At 42.3% G+C, this 20,746-nt stretch overlaps 1 protein-coding gene across 8 annotated transcripts in view; it reads right to left on the reverse strand.

The window, feature by feature from the left end:
* STN1 (STN1 subunit of CST complex) overlaps positions 1–20,746 on the reverse strand; it is a 71,674-nt gene that overhangs the window by 24,714 nt on the left and 26,214 nt on the right. For 7 of the 8 annotated variants that reach the window (XM_030571374.1, XM_030571367.1, XM_030571368.1 and 4 more), the window contains 4 exons: positions 13,267–13,362; positions 8,348–8,419; positions 5,181–5,339; positions 1,356–1,467 (listed from right to left, as the gene is read on the reverse strand). In XM_030571374.1, coding sequence (XP_030427234.1) covers positions 1,356–1,467; positions 5,181–5,339; positions 8,348–8,419; positions 13,267–13,362 — 439 coding nt within the window. The remainder of the gene's footprint in view (positions 1–1,355; positions 1,468–5,180; positions 5,340–8,347; positions 8,420–13,266; positions 13,363–20,746) is intronic. The other variant, XM_030571372.1, reaches the window with a different exon arrangement.

A 20,746-nucleotide genomic window follows, 5' to 3' on the forward strand; every position in this document is an offset into this window, starting at 1 on the left:
CTCCCTATTCCTATCCTTAGATGTATAGACTGAGGAATAGTGATTAGCTTTTTTGACCCAGCATTGCACTGGGAGCAACCCCTCTCCCCCAGGTGTACATGCACCTCTGCCAATAGAAGAGAGCTTGTGTTGTTGTTCAGCTATGCTAGCAGAAGAAATCCTGTCGGCTTACGCTGCGTCTCCAACCATGGGACTCTGCCAGCATAGCTATGCCAGCAAACATCTGTAGTACAGACGAGTCCTGGGTGTGAGTGACACATACACACACCTCCCCTCTTTCACAATTTCTAAAGAGCTGTAAGTAGTAAATCCATTTATTCATCTCTGAATATCAGTGACATTATAACAGAACTCTTGAAAACCTTCACAATCCATCATTAACTGCAAGCACTCAGCAGCTGAATTTTCAGTGACCTGCCACACACCATCCATCCATCTCCTTGATGCTCATCCCCTACAACCACCCTCCACCATTCCTTCCATAATAACTTTTTCAAGGTTATTTCCATCTCTATGCCTAATATGACCAAAGGAGATAAGTTTGCATCTGTTGATTTCAGACATTAGGGTCTGCTTCCCTCCAATAATATTTCGAACACAGGTATTTGTCTTCATGCAACAGCCTTTGCCAGCACCACATTTCAAAAGCTTACATTTTTTTCCTGTCAGCAGTAAAACTTCTCATGATTCACATCCATAAATCTCTATGGAGAAAGTTAGGCTTTTCACCAGTCAGAGCTTTATCCATTGAGATGCCATATTTTTTCCACACTTAAGGGAGGCCATAGTTTGGCAACCCAATGCTTAGTTTTCTTCCTTGTAACAGCCTCTCTAGTTGGAAGTATATGATCTCAGATAATTAAATTAAGCTACTGCCTCTACAACTTCTCCGTTAAATCATCATGCCCACTTGCATCCTGTTTTCATTAGCTGTATCAATGCATATGCATATTGTTTTCATCCCATTCAGGAACAGTCCATATTCCTCAATACCTGTTTTTACAGGCTCTCACGTTTGCTGTATCACATCAGTGGCTGTAGCAAAGAATGTTGTGTCAAAGGGCTGTACCCTCCAAAGAATTTACTTCATACTTTTAGGTGTGTATGTGCAGAGGTGGGGTTAATGGGAGACGTCTTCTAATGTTTCGTGTTTTGGTCTCCCACTCCAAAAGATCTTGGCCATGAAAATCTAAAGGGCAGCCTTTTCCAGTGCAACAGCATGCAGCGCAACATCCTTTGCTTTTAATCTGGTGACCACGACATTCATCTCCACAATGGAGAGCCACATTAACTTCTGCTAAGGGGTGTGGATATTTCACCCCTAGACTGAACACCAACATCAGTATCCTGTTTACCTCTGTGCATCCTCTGGGATTTGGAAAGGCTTATCATAAACTTCTCTATAGAGGCATGGGAGCTCCAACATTCTTGAAATCTGAACCTCACACATAGGATCATCCACTTTATCTGCAAGGATATGGGGGGGAAAAAACAAAAATCCACAAACATGACCAGGACTTTGATATTAATTCACTAGATGAGCACAGCTGAGCTGCTACAGTACTACACATTGTCACAAAGTTCCTCCTCTACCTTGGTGGGTCCTGCGCTTATTGGCAGATTTGCTCACCTCAGTGATCTTCCCCACAGTCTCGGTCAACTCCTCCTGTGTCTGATCAGGAGTTGGGAGGTTTGGGGGGAACCCGGGCTCGCCCTCTACTCCAGGTTCCAGCCCAGGGCCCTGTGGATTGCAGCCGTCTATAGTACCTCCTATAACACCTGCATGACAGCTACAACTCCCTGAGCTAATTCCCCATGGCCTCCTCCAAACACCACAGGACCTTCCTCCTGGTGTCTGATAACACTTGTACTCCTTAGTCCTCCAGCAGCACACTCTCTCACTCTCAGCTCCTTGTGCCTCTTGCTCCCAGCTCCTCACACGCACTTCCTCTCCTCTGGCTCCCCTCTCCCTGACTGGAGTGAGCTCCTTTTTAAACCCAGGTGCCCTGATTAGTCTGCCTTGATTGGCTGCAGGTGTTCTAATCAGCCTGTCTGCCTTAATTGGTTCTAGCAGGTTCCTGATTACTCTAGTGCAGCCCCTGCTCTGGTCACTCAGAGAACAGAAAACTACTCATCCAGTGACCAGTATATTTGCCCTCTACCAGACTCCTGTACCCCACTGGTTTGGGTCTGTCACAATATACACTGGAGCAGCACAAGAGAGTTTCTCATGCCAAACATAGCTGACACATTCTGTTCTCTGCTTTTCTATAATAAAGAAAAAATGTTTTATGTTATTACTTAACCAAAAGGCAACCATAAACCAAGTGCTTTTTATCTTGCAGAAAAGCAAATGATTGTTATGATAGTTTGGGGAATGGGCGTGTCCAATTTTGAATTGGTTTTATGAACACTGCACTTATTACAGTCATTCTGAACTGGATCACCGATTAGCTAGCAGGAAGCCAACACGTAGTGAGGAGCTACCTGTGGGAAGGTGTGACAAAACAATCAAGAGGCCATCAGCATTGAATGACTTTCCCCAGGTGGAACAATGGGTTACTATCTGCAAGGCCTTGCAGGTAGTCTCTGCACAGAAACCTGTTTGGGGAGAAAGGGAAGCTGGATTCCTCCCTAGCCTGAGCACATGGCTTGAAGAGCTGCAGTTTCCTCATTTGCCCATCTGACAGAAGGGCAGAGACTATTTTAAAAGATGTGCTTCTTCAAGTCAAACTGAAGACCCAGAAGCAGAAGCACCAGAATAGGAGGGGCCAGGGGGCCATGGTCCTCCCACTTTTAGAAAGTTGGGGGGCCTGGACTATCCACTTCGGCAGGGGTCCCACCTCTGCCCCTCCCAGCCAGGCCAGCAGCTGGAGCTCGGCCAGGGAGCCTGGGAAGCTGGGGGGGGCCATGGACCCTTCACTTGCCTCAGGTAGTGGGGGGAGGTGTGAGGGAGTCAAGAGCAGCTCCCGGCCCTTTGTCCCCATCCTGCAGCCTTCTCCCCACCCCCCAGGGCAGGAGGGTCCACGCCACCCCACAGCTGCCCACGTGGCTTTTACCATGGCTGGGCTGCAGCCCCGCCCAACCAGAGCCAGGTCCAGGTAAGAGCCGTGTGTAGCGCACAGGCAGTTGTAGGGAACCATGGACCCTCCTGCCCTTGGTCACTGGCTCCCGGCCTACCTGGCTTTTTGTTTTGCTGAGGGCAGGGCCTCAGGCAGAAGAGGAGGGTTGGGGGCCCTGCCCCCCATCCCCATACTTTTGGGCAGGCTCTGCCACCCTTGCACAGAAGAAGGGACCTTGCCTCCTTAATGGACATGAATCAAATAGAAAGACTCACAGAAGGGGCTGAGATCTGACAGACAAGGACTGCATTCAGTAGCTTGTTTTCCATTTATCTGTAACTCTCTTGTGCTTTGTAAGCGTAAGGAGAGTGAGTATGACAGTGTGTCAGTCTTAGGGCATTTCTACATTACGATTCAGCAGGGGTCAATTTATAGTGTCTAGGTCTCGTGTAGACATGATAAATTGACCGTCAAGCACTCTGCCATTGACTCTGGTACTCCACCAGAGCAAGAAGTGTAGGTGGAGTCAATGAGGGAGTGTCAGCCCTTGACTTACTACAGTGAAGACACTGTGGTACGTAGATCTAAGTATTCGGACTTCAGTTAACATTATTCACGTAGCTGAAGTTGCTTAACTTAGATCAGTTCCCCCGGACCTCCCTCCCCCAGTGTAGACCAGACCTAAGAAATTCCTTTGCTAAGCCTGTGTTTCCATGCTTTACTGCCATGCGGTCCCTGAAGGATGCAGGAAACCAGAGCTCACACTGCCACATGAATTCTGGGGTGGGGGATGGGGGGAAAATGTCTAAACAACTGGGGGGCTCGGGAGGGCTGTGGCACTGGTTCCAGGGTCCAGGCAGCTGGACTTGGTGCTGGTCCCCGCTGTCAAACAGCGGGACTGAACCCAAGACCCCCAGAAGTAGGAGCTGTGACCAGTCACTATCCAGACCCAGGTGGTTTCTCAGCACATGGGATCGAGCACTTGGATTCCATTACAACAAATTAGTGTCAATCCAGAGAATGAGACTGGACCAGGTTGTGACAACTGTCACCTGTTTTTCCAAAGTGATGTGGATCTGGGTGAAATGCAATGTAAATGATCCACGAATTACATTGCAAGACTTTAGGAAGGTCCTTTCCCTAAGTCAAAGAAAACTGAAGTTGAATACTGAAACCACCATAACAAAGGTCACAGTATCTGGATAGCATCCTTATACGCATTATTGTTATTAACTTCAAGAATAAACTGTATGTTGGGGTTTTTTTAGAACAGTGGCTCTCAATCTTTCAAGACTACTGTACCTCTTTCAGGAATCTGATTTGTCTTGTGTATCCTGAAATTTCATCCAACTTAAAAACTATTTGCTTACAAAATCAGACACAAAAATACAAAAGTGCACAGCACGCTATTACTGAAAAATTGCTGGCTGTCTCATTTTTATGATATACACCAGACCCTCGCTAGAACGCGTGTCTATATAGCACGAATTCACATATAATGCAGTCGCGGCCATGGATCCCAAATTTAATTACTTTAATTGCAATTCATTTTAACGCAGTCCCCGCCATCATGCGGTTCTCACATTAACGCAGTAAAGTGCATGGAACCAGTGAGGGTCTGGTGTAATTATATAATAAATCAACTGGAATACAAATATTGTACTTACTTTTCAGTGTATAGTATAGAGAGAAGTATAAACAAGTCACTGTCTGTATGAAATTTTAGTTTGTACTATATGTTTGTGCTTTTTATGTAGCCTGGTGTAAAACTAGACAAATATCTAGATGAGTTAATGTACCATTGTAAGACCTCTGTGTACCTCTGATTGAGAACCAGTGTTTTAGAATACCTACAAAGAAGAGTTGTGTTGCTCAGTGAACCGTACTGTGGGACTAAGATTATGTTGCTTACTAAAAACACATTCAGTTTCACCCCAAGAATTACAATGCAGAAGTATTAGATCAGAAATCATATCAAACATAGGATGTATGAAATGCTCTGAGATAAAGCTGAAGCGAAGCTAATAACTTAATATCCAGCACTGTGATCTTGTCACAAGTTCATTTAAGTGTTTTTTTTTGGTTTGTTTTTTTTTAAGAGAAACCAATATTGCTCACAATAGATGGAGGCCTGAATTTCTCGCTGCTCTCTGTAGATTCGGATATGACCTCGGACCTTGACAACATCCCCAATTTCCAGCTTGGTTTTCTGGAGCACCTCTTCCTGGAGCTTCTTCATCTGTTCAACTAGATCACTGCTGCAAGATGTGTCTAGTCCTGTTGCAAAAGACGTTGGGAAATCAGAGATAAATCTTAGAATGATGCTTTCATTGTCACAATTTCAAGGCAGAGTTATCACAGAAGATCAGCTAAGAGGAGACGGTTACTCACCCTGCGCAGTAACTGAGGTTCTTCAAGATGTGTGTCCCTGTGGCTGGCTCCACTTCAGCTGTCAGTGCGTCCCGGCACCGGTGATTGGAGATTTTTGGTAGTAGTGTCTGTCTGGGTTGTGCATGCACAGTGATCATCTTGCGGAGCCACTGGCGCCTCATCAAGTGCATGCATGACCCATCGATCTCTGTTCCTTCCTCTACAGTAGAGTCCATACTGCGAACTCCAAAGTAGTAGGAGGAGGGTGGGTAGTGGAACACACAGAGGGACACATATCTTGAAGAACCTCAGCTACTGCACAGAGTGAGTAATCTTCTCTTCTTCTTCAAGTGCTGTCCCTGTGGGTGCTCCATTCCAGGTGTCTGCGTATCCTGGTGCCATTGATTGGAGATTTTCAGTAGCAGTGTCCCTCTGGATTGCGCATGCGGAGTGACTGTCTTGCAGCGCCGTTGGCGCCACATCTAGCACACGTGTGCTCTGACCCCCTCAGTTCCTTCTCAACTGTTTTCAGCCTGAGATGGAGCGCCGTAGCAGTGTCGACAACAACGTAGGAAAATAATTAGAAATAGTTTGAATTAATTAGTTATATTTAAGTTTTAGTTTGTTAATAGTTTCCCATCTCCTTTTTCTTTTTGGAAAAAAAAAATCCTCTTTACACTTCAATCAACTGATTCACCTGCCTAAATTTTATCCCAAACCCCATGGGAAAACACAAGAGGCTGTCCTAAGTACTTTAGATGTCAGGCACACATTAAGATTCTACCTGGACAGAACACAGCCCTTCCGAAAATCCCCCCAACTTTTTGTTTCCACAACCCAATGTTCCAAGGGCTCTGCAATATCCACACAGAGATGATCAAAACGGACTCCCAATTGCATCCACGTGTGTTATCAATAGCACAAAGCAGAACCCTCATCAACCCCCATTCAACAAGATCAGTGTCTACCTCAATAGCTTTCTTAAATAACATACCAGTTGCAGACATATGCAGAGCAGCCACCTGTGCCTCTGAACACACATTTACGAACCATTATGCAGTTACTCAAGGTTCAAGCTCAGACACAAGGCTAGGTCTCACGGTGCTAGCCTCCACTATGCATACAACTCCGAAGCCCCTTCCATCCACATAAGGGAGCTGCTCTTCAGTCACCTGAAGTGGAGCACCCACAGGGACAGCACTTGAAGAAGAACCTAAGTTTCATGGTGCCCTCTTTTAAAGAGGGCAGCATGCTCAGCAGCACTGAAGTTCCCAGGCAGCACGTCTCTGACGTGTCAGTTTTTAATTTAAGGCTCTGCATTTACTTATTTGTTTTTTTTTTAAACTATTCAGGTATTGTTCTTCATGGAAAAAACATATCTCAATTTCTCACCAAGAACATACCCTGAAATGTGATCAAAACCAAAGATTTTAATTGTAAATTGGGCATCCCTTCCAGACTGTTAGGCTCAGCAAAATCAGCAGAGCTTTCATATAGAAGGGAAAGCCTGAGTCACCTGAGGTAACACAAAAGCAGTCGTGTGGTGCCATTTTGTGACTGTAATGATGTAAATGCATCTTGACAGATCTTCACATTTACGTAACACCTTTGCTTGAGAGTCAAGCTGATTTCTTAATTGTTTGAAACCTAAAGCGTGATCCTGGCAACTACGATCATGGCTGCAGCAGGCTGGAAAAGAATCTGCCTGTTCCTTCCAACAGATGGTTTTATAAATTATAAGCTATTTTACCAATGGAAAGAGATTATTCAAAGAATACAGATCATATTCTACAAAAGGGTAGCAGCACCATTTGCTAACCTGCTCAGAATGAACACAGACTAATACACCTTCCAGAAGAAACTTGGTGGCCTTATTGACGTATTATATTTTGGAAATTAATCCTTTACCTTGATATACTTATTTGGGAGTGACACATGCATTAAAATCAGCTCTGTTAAACACACGGCCAAATTATCTACTAGTGTAAACGGGCTCAGTTCCACTGACTTCAAAAGCGCTCCACCCATTTACACCAGCACAGAATTCCCCTCCTCCCCCAACTTATAACTGACCTCAGGGTGACAGTGTGATCTCAGTTATAAATGTGTCTGATCCAGAGCCTTTTGAATTCAGTGTAAGACTTCAGTGGACTTTTCCATATCCCTAATCTGAATGTAAAGCAGTTAAAGGAGTAGCAAGGTGGGAACTGCCTTAGGAAAGAAAGCCAGACATAAGTAAACTATTTCACTACTACTGATCTGCAAGGAGTGCATCATCACTTTTTTGCAGATTTGGAACAGTTCAGCTCACTGAACAATTTCCTTCATGTTTTCAGGTGATTATAGGCAACTTTCAAGGCACTCAATGATGGTCACATACATGGGGGGGGGGCAGGAAAAATAAATATCCACACAAACTGAAAAACTGCAGACACATATATGCCTGATGTATCAGAGAAAAAACGGAACAGGCCACAAAAGTCAACTGGTTTGGTTTGGAAATTGCAGCTGTAACAAATTGCAAGTTTCCAAGATATATATAGATATAGATATAGATATATTTTTAACCAGATGCAGTCACACAATGGGCCATAAGAAGAAAATTCTTTGTACTGTCAAACTGAAACGCTACATCACCCTGATAAGCAGTGGTACTAATGGTCATAGATGCAATGTTATTGTTGACATCACCATTAGTAACAGCACAAGATGACTATAGGGAGAAGCTATTTTACGCGGTAAGCCTCTCAAAGCAGCCCAGGCTATAGGATGTACTTGTAAATATTCTTTGTGCCTGTGAATACAATTTGCTCTTGTGTTGATTTGATAATTTATCATCTGATCTGAAAAAAACCCCACACAAATGGAAGTGTTATTAAATCATAGCTGAAAACTGTTATGTACTCATACATTACCTGACAGAGGCTTTTCTGCTTCCCTGGGATTTTTCCAGCAGATGCAGTTTATGACCCCAGTACTGTCATCCACTGTAAGAGAATTGCAGTAATCAAGGAAACAAGTGGTCTTGGCATTCCAAGAGGTCTTAACATACAGCACAGCCCTACTTGTTTTGTCAGTACCCCTTTGGCTCAGCCAAAGAAGGACACGTTATTTGCATTATTTTTCTAAATAGTATAATACTTCATCTTATTCTGAATCACATGCCAAAAGTAGTCCTCAGTTTAGACTTTTGCAGCATCCTGTCTCTGCATCTGTTGAAAACTGCACTGCAAATGTTCACTCAAATATTTTAAGTAAAATCATAATACACTGAAACAAAACCCACCTACTATATTCTGCACATCTATGGCCCCTTTCATTTTAGAATATATTATATTAATTAGGCCTTACAAAACCCACACAGTGTAGGCAAGTATTACTACCCTTTAATATTTAGACTATAAATTCTTTGGGACCAAGACCACATCTTTGCGTGTGTATGTACAGCACCTAGTACAATCCTGATTCAATGCCTCTAGGTACTATTGCACTATATTATATATAAAAATGAAGTTAATGGAAGCAGAAAGGGGTTTAAACTAACATTTTTAAAAGTAGCTTCTAATTTTGAGTGGTCAACTCAAGGCAGCTTGGGTCGGATTTTCAGGAGTGCTGAGCGTCCATAATTTTTATCACCACGCTGCTTGGCACCTCCAGCCCTATATCTCAAGTTAGGCATCCAAAAAACTGAGGAAAAAAAACTTACTGAAGCATCTCTAAGGGTGAGATTATCTGTATTCAGTTTGATTAGACATAGATTTGCACATTTTATTTTATTTTATTTTGTTTCGTCACTTACTTTGTTCTGGCTGTTACTACTTGGAACCACTTAAATCCTACTTTCTGTATTTAATAAAATCACTTTTTACTTATTAATTAACTCAGAGTATGTATTAATACCTGGGGGAGCAAACAACTATGCATCTCTCTCTATCAGTGTTATAGAGGGTGAACAATTTATGAGTTTAACCTGTATAAGCTTTACACAGGGTAAAACGGATTTATTTGGGTTTAGACCCATTGTGAGTTGAGCGTTAAACTGAGAGTTAAAGACAGGAACAATACTGGTAGCTGCTTTCAGGTAAACCTGCAGCTTTGGGGCAAGTAATTCAGACCCTGGGTCTTTGTTGGAGCAGATGGGAGTGTCTGACTCAGCAAGACAGGGTGCTGGGGTCCCAAGCTGGTAGGGAAAGCAGGAGCAGAGTTAGTCTTGGCACATCAGGTGGCAGCTCCCAAGGGGGGGGTTCTGTGATCCAACCCGTCAAAGCGGTTTCATACAAAGAGGAAAAGCTGCGGTCTCCTACAGGTAAGACAGACGATACTACCTACTGTAGTCCTACCATTGGCAATGAACTGGGAAGAAGGAGAAGTCAAAAAGCAAAAACCAAACCACCAGATGATTCTATTGTTCCATAGAGATCAAGATAAAACAAAACTGTTTGAAGGAACTTGTCCAGCCAACATCCATCAATTTCCTTGAAATAAACTATTTTGTAAATAAGAGAGCAGAGCACAAAGATCCTGTTCTAGCAATGCAAGTGTCACAATTCAGGACTAGCTGAAACTCTGACCTGTTCTCTGGCCTCTGAGGGCACCCTCTCTCAGATCTTAGGCTTCATGCCTTCGCCCCTCAGAGGGTACCTCTACATTTCAGCTCGGAAGTGTCATTCCTAGCTTGTGCAGACATACCTGTGCTAGCTCTGCTTGAGACAGCATGGTAAAGATAACAGTGAAGCCAGGGTAGCCTGGGCGGTGGCACAGGCTCGCTGTCCAAGTACATACCCATCTGGGCCTCCTGGTATGTATTCAGGCAGTAAGCCCAAGCTGCCGCTTAGGCTACCCCAGCCACACTGCTATATTTAGTACACTAGCTTAAGCAGAGTAGTGCAGGTATGTCTATGCAAGCTATGAATCACGCTTCCCAGATCAAATGTAGGCACACTCAGGGGAGAATCTCATGATTCTCCCACTCTTGGACCAGTTCCTAAGTTACAAGAGCCTGCAGACTGACTCCAGTTACTGAACCCAGCTGGACCTCTAGGGTATTTGCAGTATTTCTCTTCAGGACCAATGGATTACAGTGACCCAAAGACAGAAGTATTGTTACACCATGCTTTGTTTCTATGGTTAATGAATAAAAGGATTTTAAAAACACTGCAAGGTCTAACACGTCTATCTTACCTAAAGTCTTACTATCCCTTGACGGAGGTCATAGGCAGATCTAAGTTCCCAGAAACTCTAGCCTCTGGAGTCTGGGTTCCCCTTAGCTCTCCCTGCTTCTGTCAAGGTCCTGGTTTAAATTCAGCTAGAAGTTCTTTGTTCGCAGTTTGCCCAAGCTTGAAACTGCTACGCAAACCAAACTGGTGCATTCTACAGGGGGTCAAGCCAGCATGTCAAAGAAAAAAATGGCTTTGCATTGTTTCAAGTATGTTTTTTTCCCTTCAAGTCTAGAAACATCATCAAGTCTAGTCAAGCTTGGTTTTGCTAAAAGACTTCCTGGAGGGCTCAGCAGGGTCAGCTCCAGGCACCAGCAGAGGAAGCATGTGCCTGGGGCGGTACACGCTAAGGGGCAGCATAGTGCGAGCATCGTCTTCTTTTTTCTTTTTTTGCTTGGGGCGGCTTAGTAGAGTCAGCCCTGGGCCTCAGAGATGTATATAGAGTTTTCTCACTTTAATAGAAGGGGTGGGAGGTTCTGAACTTTATCACAGACATCCCTTCTCCTACATGTTCACTATATATTGATGTTAAATAATAGTTAAGAAAAAAAAAGTAGATAGAATTTATTTTCCCTCTTAGTTGACCAGACTTCATCCCTTTCTCGTTTCACCACAAGTTCTTCAGTCACTATAGTCTTCCTTAGATTTCTAATGACTAACTGACTGACTGACTGTTTGTCTGATAGACAGTCAGACAGAAAATCCAAGCAGAAACAGACGTGTGTGTTCAAGGGAAGAGACGGCGAAAATATCTTTCAGGTCTTCTTTATATATCAGAAAGTCAAAAATACAAGGACACCTTTAAAAACAGATGGGAGGAGATTGACTGCTGAACAGTATGAGGTTCTACAGCTGATGCAATACTTGCTCCCTGCCTCACCAATCAGAGACTGTTTAGCTGAGAGATGTAAAGAGTTATGAGCAGGATACTGAGAAGTTACAATTTACAGTGGTGGAGTCAGCCTGACTGAGCCTGAGAACAGGACAGGGAGGGGTGCTGAAAGCTAAACCAAGAACGGTTGAACAAAACAGGAGTGGAGTTGGATGCAAAAAGGTAGGAGGAGAGCAGGCTAGACAATAGCTCTATTCAAACCTGTTGATCTAGCATCCGAGACCTTAAGTCCACACATTCTCAGGTTCTTTTGTTTTTATTCATCTGTATCCTGCACTGCTCAGATGTCTTGAGCTACCTTAGACCAATATGTGGAACCCCATTTCCCTTCAAATGTTCTTGCAAACTCAGATCCTTTTATTATTATACTGCAGCAGCATCCAACTATGCCAACTGCTTGCCAAAACAGAAAAGACAGACAGACAATCTAAACACAGGCAACACTTTAGTATTTGAAGTGATGTCCAATACAAGATCTCATTAGGTTTCTGACTTCATTTTCATCATGGATCATCCTTCCACCTCTTATTTTAGGTATTTACATGGTCCCTATTACCACAGCATCTGAATATTTCACAATCTTTTATCCCTCCTCACAACACTCCTATGAGGCAGGAAGTGTAATAATCCCCATTTTACAGATGGGGAACAGAGGCACAAGAGATTAAGTGACTCACCCAAACCCATACAGGAAAACTTTGGCGAAGCAGGGAACTGGATCTTGATCTCCCCAGTCCCAGGCATATGCCATAACCACTGTCCCATCCCACCCTTCCTCTCCTCAGGTCCCCCAGCCAACCTGATGTGCATCACTATTCCAGTGTGCCCTTCTTTACAGCAGAAATTCCAATTTAGTACAAAGGCCTGGCAGTAGAGTTTAAAAAAAAAAAAAAAAGCAGCTTAGTGAAAACTTCTGAAGTTTGGGAAAAGCTGGAGCGGAGGGGAGAAGCTCCTTGTGGATGAAGGCAAGGACTGGTGCACTGGGGAAGAATAAATATTCTATTACTAGTGGAGTAGATAGCAAGTGACTCATCACATTGAACAGCAGACTTTCAGCCACTAACTAGCATGGGTGGATTCAGAATCCCAATTAGTGTGCCTTTGCAAAACAGGATGATGGCTAAAGCCCAGTTTTTTAAAGCTATATGGCACCCAGAGATGCAAATAGGCACCCAGTGGATTTTCAAAAGCTCTTAACTCACCTAAATGCCAATTGGAAAATTCCACTAGACACCCATCTGCATTTTTGCATACCTAAATACCTTTAAAACTCTGGCCCTAAGATATGGGGCAGAAAGGAAAAAAAAAACTAGAAGGGATCCCTTCACAAGCTAGTAAGGAGAAAAGAGAAGTGACTTCCCCTTTGCAGAAACCATCAGATTTATTTACATTTGATAAGATTTTTGCATACAAGTTAAGAGCAAGAGTCTGTATTTCTGGATTCTATTCCCTGCTCTGACTCACCCAAGGCCACACTGCAAATCAATGGTACTTAATCATGCCTCCTCAGCTTCCCCACCTGTAAAACAGGGATAATACATTCCTGCCTTTTTTAAATGCTTTGAAATCTTCATCTGAAATGTGGTATAAAACAGTGAAAAGTATAATCAAGAAAAAGTGTCTTTTCAAGAACAGACAATGGTCCAAACCAATGAGGCAACTTCTAGGTTCTAATGGTTACGAAGGTTGGAATCCAGGAAATGCTAAGAAACAAAACTCTTCTTACCTCCATAGTTATAGAAGGCATCTCGTTCTTTTATTAGAACCACTGTCCCAACAACATCCACCTGTCTTATTGGATGTCCATTATAAAAGAATATACCTATGGAGAAAGACAGAATATTTCCATTAAGTGTGACCGAATACTGCTTGCAGGAGTTCTACATTGGTTAGCCATTCACATAATTAGAAAGAGGATCCTTTTGTTCTTTTAATGAGTTTTAAAGTTAGTGAATATTTACTTATATCAAAAATATCTGATCAATGAAAATGGGAAGAAATAGTAGTACTAGTTCACTGAGTACACTGAGGCACAGTACTAGTGCCACCCACTTACTATGCTAAAAGATGTCAACAGTTTTGTATTTTGTAGTCAACAGACCCTACAGCACTTCATAATCTGATCCTCTCTCTCTCCTTTCTTGAATATTTTGACTAAGAGTAAAATAGTTAAATGTGATTTTATTTGTCATCATTAGGCTTCAGAGTAAATGTTCTTTTAAATAAATATGAGCAGTTTATACATCTCCCCATACTTCTGTTTGAGGCTATCTGCAGATTGAGACAGATCTCACTGAATCTTTTAAATTCTTAAGGCTGTTTTCACTACCAAAAGGGCTAAGGAAGGGACCATTTAAAATAGATAACTTTGATTCTGACGCACAAGATGCAGGTATCAGGGGAAACTACTAGCTCATATAACCACTGCAACCATTTCCCCTATAAAATATCCCTTCCAGACTTCATTTCTGTGCTTCTATGAAACAGACTTTGATAATGCTACTGAGTATCAAAATATCTCTGAGAAACCTCAACGCCCTTTTGTCAGCTTCTGCCCAGCATTCACTTAGGAAATACAGAAGCCACTATGACCATCCAATACCTTTATCGAGAAACAAAACTAAAAATGCTCAAGTAAACACTCATGCGACATGCCATATATGCAACCACCAAATGCATTAGTGCTCATACCATCAGAACAACACACTATGTAGAAAGGAGAGAAGATAATTCAAGAGATTTAAATTACTTGGACTGCTAATTATTTTAAATGCATATATTATCTTCAATTTCAAAAGATTTCAGCCCCACTGAGATGCAGACCCATATGACATGGACAGCTGGCAACTAGCATACAACACACTGAACAAAACTAGGAATTGGAGAGGGAAAGATTTGGCTCAAGACACAAAAGCAAATCCCTAACCTTATCAAGGAAGACATGAGATATTTTAATGCACATACAACAGTCAGGAGGTCAGTTTCATGTGTGGAATCAAAACTGATTAAAACCCTAAAATAACCTATCCTACATAGCCAGAGACATAGCCTGAACATGTCTTCAGTAACCTTAAATAGGCCTGGAACTAACTTCTTCACATTACTGAGTCACGGGCAAGTTTTCAGGGTGTTGCACAAGTGTTTAGCCACACAATTTATATGGAAGTTGTGCTGATAGAAGCTCACAACATGCGTTGAAGAATTATCCACTGCTGTTATCTCAGAGCTGGGTGTATTTGTTGTGCAGCTGCAGATCAGGGCTAGAGTAGAAAACATTTACAGGACTGACCACTTTCATTTTGTCTTCTCCCTATGTTTATGATTAAACAACAATTAATGCTTACATAGAAACTCTTTCAAGGATGTCAACGCAGTTTATACACAGTAATTATATCTCTCCACCCCTGACATAGGCAAGTATTACCACCATTAAGTTTCAGTTGCACTGTATACATCTCAGGGTAGGGACTGTGCCTTGCTTCACTTTTGTAAAGTGCAGAGGCAATCCTTGGTACATTATTCTGCTCTTTTCACAGATAGGTACATTAAGGCACAGAATGACTAAGTTGTGAAGCTGGGAATAGAACTGGGAGTCCTGACTCCCAGTCTCTATAAGAACATACAGAAAGCCACCTCACTGAGATTTAAACAGCATCTGCCATCATTTCTTTAAAGGGTGACACACTGGTGTTTTATATTCTTGAGTTATTTAACTGGATGGTTTGAGGAACTAAATCAGAAGTTTCTCCATCTCTAGGTCACTGGTTCAAACTCTGCTCAGAATGGTAGCTATCAAAATCCATTACCAGCTACCAGTCACCGTGTGGCCTGCATGAGGTGAAGGATGTTCTCAATCAAGCTCTTTAGTAAACCGCTATTTATACATTTTAAATTCTCCACTACAATTATTTCTTATATAACTCACATTTTATTCTGCAGCATTTGACTTTGTTTCTTGAGGGGAAAGAACGTAAGGTGAGAAGCTGTGTGAAGGAGACATAAATCTTACGGCTGGTCTACACTGCAGGGGAAAATCGATCTCAGATACGCAACTTCAGCTACGTGAATAACGTAGCTGAAGTTGAAGTATCTAAGATCGAATTACTCACCATCCTCATGGAGCGGGATTGATGTCCGCGGCTCCCCATGTCGACTCCGCAACTCCGCTGAGGTTGGTGGAGTTCCAGAATCGATATAAGAGCGTTCGGGGATCGATATATTGCGTCTAGATGAGATGTGATATATCAATCCCCGAGCAATCGATTGCTACCTGCCAATAAGGTGGGTAGTGAAGACGTAGCCTTAGTTGGACACTTGATGTCTCTGCCTACACACATGCAGAGAGCAGGTCATGGCAACTCAGAAGGACCCAGAAGTTTCCAGAACAGGGTGTGGCAGTGACTTGATGTATTCAACAGCTGTTAAGAGGCTGTATATGATGTGTTTCACTGTGGGCAACCCAGCTGGGTGGGTCACCCTTGGAGAGCTGAGCTGGAGCATGGGTGGGTGGGTGCGGGGGAGATTATAAGAGTTACAGACAGTCCTGTAGACTGTCTGTGGCTGATCTATGCAGGACCAAGTGACGTGCGTGTGCTGTGAGAATTTGGTCTCAGTCCCTGCACCTCTTTGGATACAAGCTATTGTCTTCTGTTTCACCACCAACTGAGAGAACCAGTGAGTCAGTAAACCAGAGGCTGGAATGGTGTTGGTTGTGGAGATCCCCTGACAGGGTTCTGAAGTATTTAAAAGGACTAAGATTCTGCCATTTCTCAAGTGCTGAAAAGTCCAGATGACACACATTCCATACTGTGGTCACACTATAAAGACTGAAAAATCACTCACAATCAGAGGAGACATGTTTTGATGTGTGTGCACTGAAGTATAGAAAATGCTATGCTGAAAAACATTCAAATACAAGTTGTTACAGAAACAAAAGGGGGAAGTCAACATATTAAACGCCAAAAGATGTACTGTCTAGTAGCTTTGTTTAAAAGTTATGCATAGTATCCAAAAACCTATTTACAAAGTTTTGAGTGCACCATGTTTACACTTTCTAAGCAAAACAGAATACTCTTTGAAAATTCCCTAGAAATTATTAATATCCATTTATTGAGTTTTACATACTATAACCCTAAGACTAACGCTGTGTAATGCTTTCTAAGAAGTCTTTAAGAGACAGAACTTTGGCCTGCGCTTCTAAAAAAAGTTGCTGAGCTACAGGAAGAAGGGAGTGTACAGTTATACAGAATATAGCCTGTATATAGAGTTATATAGTATATAGCCTGGCCATCACCCTGTCCCCATTACAAAGTCTGTCTGAACAGAGGTACAATGGATAGGACATACATGTGGAACTGCCTGCTGACCTCTTTAGGGTCAGGGATCTTAAAATTTTTTCTAAAAACTGGAGCCCCGTATCTTTAACTGAGCAGTACAAAATCATAGAAGCATAGACTCTTTAATGACTACTTTTAGTGAACTTGCTCTTATACTATTCATAGCTTCCCTTTCTTGTTGATAAGGTGCAGTCACACTGCAGAGGCAGTAATCTGGCTAGCTGCACTTTAACACTGAAAAAGAGGCTCATTTCCATGCTGTAATTATATTGTGTTGTTGCATTTGACACCCACTCTCATTTCAAGGCCTCTGGGGCATCACAATTGCTGCTTTTATCTGGGAGGTTTTCAGCCTTCATGTCACCATATACAACAAGAGAGAAACTGGCTGGGTTTACATAGTTTCCCCAGTGCTGTTCTAAGGGATTAGTCATGGTTTCCTAGAATCCTAGCAGTTAGACCTGGAAAAAGACTTATTAGATCATTTAGTTCATACTCCCGTGGTCAGTGCAGGATCATTCCCTATAGTACATTCTTTAGTGATCTGTACAATCCCAACATAAATAAATTTGAGTGATGGGCCTTCCGGCTCTTCACTAGGGAGTCCATTCCACAATCAAACAGATCTGACTGCAAGGATGTTTTCCCATAAGTTCAGCCTATGTTTACTTTTTAATTTCCTCCCATTGCTCTTTGAGCCGATCTAAGTCATTCCCAATCATCATTAATGACTGGTTTATAGCCAATTATATACTTAACAGCTTCTGGTCTTTAAGAAACCCATTAGAGGGGGGAATTTTGGCAGCAAATTTATACATTGCTCATCCCGGTCCCCCACCAGCCTCCCACCAAACACTTACTTTTGTATGGTTCTATTCTGATGTCATTGGATGTGGGTGAAAAAGACATGCTGGAAGGCACCTGGGATGGTTCATATAGTGTGTGTGCACACGCGCGCCCCCCACCAAAGAGATGGACAAGAGAATTAGGATTGTTTGTTCCATGACTTTTCATCCTTATATGGCACTGCAAAGTCTGTTAATATACACACATGTACACGCATGTGTGCATGCACACACACATACACACACAGGACTGCAGTGACCTTGGTTGTGCAAAGAGACAAATCCACAGGATGTGGGGAAAACTTGCATGCCCCAATTTTAAAAGGGTGGTATCTTGACATGGCAGAGGATACATCTTTATGAGCACCTTATTTATAAGAATAATGACAAAAATTGTGGCAGATAAGAAATTGCTCTCAAATAAAACCTCATGGCATACAAATGAGAAATATAAGAGCATATTTGGGAGAGGGAGAAGTGCTGCAGTTGTCTAGGATGTTAAAAGAAGAGCAAGAGTATGTTTGTTGATGTTCATAAATTTTTATTCTTCCACTGCGTGCCATTATTAATTGTTTTGCAGAAGCACCTAGGAACCCCAGTCATGGGCCAGGACCCCACTGTGCTAGCTGATGTACAACACACAGAACAGAGAGAGACAGTCTCTGTATTATTGTTTTTAAATCAAGAAAAGATAAGGAAAATTAAAGATGACAGTATGCCAATTCTTTGAAGGTGTCATAAACAGATAAGTAAGAGTTAATAGAACAAAAGTGCTTCATATCTCCTTTGCCTGGAAAGGGTTAACAAGAACAGTGAGCCTGGCTGTCACCTGACCAGAGGACCAATCAGGGGACAGGATACTTTCAAATCTTGAGAGAGGGAAGTTTTTGTATGTGCTGTTAGTGTTTGGTTGTTGTTCACTCTGGGGGCTCAGAGGGATCAGACGTGCAACCAGGTTTCTCTCCAATCTCTCCAATACAGGCTCTTATAAGTTCAGAATAGTGAGTACTAGGTAGATAAAGCGAGTTAGGCTTATGGTTGTTTTCTTTATTTGCAAATGTGTATTTGGCTGGAAGGAATTCAAATTGGTATTTTGCTGAAAAGATTTTAATTTGTACTTGTATACTTAGGCTGGGAGGGTATTCCCAGTGTCTATAGCTGAAAGACCCTGTACCTATTCCATTTTAAATTTACAAAGATAATTTTTACTGTTTTCTTTCTTTAATTAAAAGCTTTTCTTGTTTAAGAACCTGATTGTTTTTTTATTCTGGTGAGACCCCAGGGGACTGGGTCTGGATCCACCAGGGAATTGGTGGGGAGAAAGGAGGGAAGGGGGAGAGAAAGGTTAATTTCTCTCTGTATTAGGATTACTTTCTCTCTCAGGGAGAATCTGGGAGGGGGAGAGAGAGAAGGAGGGGGGGAAGGTAAATCTTCCTCTCTCTTTAAAGATTAAAGGAGTTTGAATCACAGTGATCTTCCAGGGTAACACAAGGACGGGAAGCCTGGGAGAGGCAACGGTGAGGGAAAGGGTTTACTTTCCTTGTGTTAAGATCGAGAGGGGCTGGGTCTTGGGGGTCCCCGGGCAAGGTTTTGGAGGGACCAGAGTGTACCAGGCACTAGAATTCCTGGTTGGTGGCAGCGCTACAGGTTCTAAGCTGGTAACTGAGCTCAGAGGAATTCATGCTGGTACCCCATCTTTTGGACGCTAAGGTTCAGAGTGGGGATTATACCATGACAGAAGGCAAGGAAATTCTTTTCATTGATGTGTGCATAGCACCTAGCACAATGGGGCCATTATCTCAGATTTAGGCCTATAGGTGCTACTATAATACAAATAGCCCATTTTAAAATACAAGATTAACCATCAGCAGTATCTCCATATTTGGTCACTGTCTCAGGTCAACAGATTCTTTGAAAACACCCATCATATCTATTTCCACAGGAGTAAATATGCTGGGTCTTGTACACTCCATGTTGTCCCTAAGGGCACAATATTAGATGTCAGGAGAGAAAAGCAAAGCCAGTTCTTGGCTTCCGGAAGGAGACTAGCGTCATTCCTATTGTCAATGAAAAGTTAATATATTAACAAAAATCAAGAGCAGTGCTTCAAGGGTAAAGTAAGCCAAGGACCTTCTTTTATTCAAGGGGATAGAAATATGTACCTAGCTTTTCTTGTAGATAAACCTACTCAGGACTAGCTTGTTTTCCTGATTAACTCTCTAGGGTTTCTCTATGGGTTTTCCTTCCCTTGTCTCTCTCCACAATAACAGTCTTAAGTCCTGCCCGACATAGTTTGGGGTACATAGACCCCACCACAGTATGGAACAAACTACAGCCCGTTTAGGTTCTTCCTAGTGATAACAGCAACCCAATGTCAGCGCTATGCTGCTTTAGAAAATGTATATATGTGGGCGATATTGGCTGGAGCTCCACAGGAAACAGACAGCAAAAGCATACAATTTCAAACAATGGTTAGGAAATAAAAGGTGTGGCATGAGAGTCAGCACAGAAACTAGAATGAGCCAAAAGGCTTTCCAAATACATGAAGTATCCTTCATTCATATTTAGAAACCAAACAGGCAAAGCCCATTCCTATTTCTTACTACCTATGAATGTGCCCAGACAAAAAACACTGCTTTTTATAAACATTTAAATACAATAAAGTGGCCACCTTTCAACATGAAGGCAATAAAAGAAAAGATTGGAAATCCTCTATAAACATTTTTAAATGGTTTGAGGAGGAGAAAGCATAGCAAAAAAAAAATGTTGTTTTGTTTTGTTTTTACAATTAAGCTTTATTAGATCCCAGCAATACACACACAGAGAAAGTTAGTGAAGCCTTTGTGCTCTGTCAAACAAGTCTCTTAATTTTAGAGAGATTGTTTCATACCAGTTAGAACAATGGAGAAGGGATTAGGTCTCCTAAGTTCCATTTCCAGCACTGCTACTACAGTTCTACATTAATTAATACAAGTTCTTTGACCACTGAGTCTCAGCTCTCCTGATGGAGACAATACAGACCTAT

This window comes from Gopherus evgoodei, chromosome 7, assembly GCF_007399415.2.
Source record: "Gopherus evgoodei ecotype Sinaloan lineage chromosome 7, rGopEvg1_v1.p, whole genome shotgun sequence".
Taxonomy (NCBI): domain Eukaryota; kingdom Metazoa; phylum Chordata; order Testudines; family Testudinidae; genus Gopherus; species Gopherus evgoodei.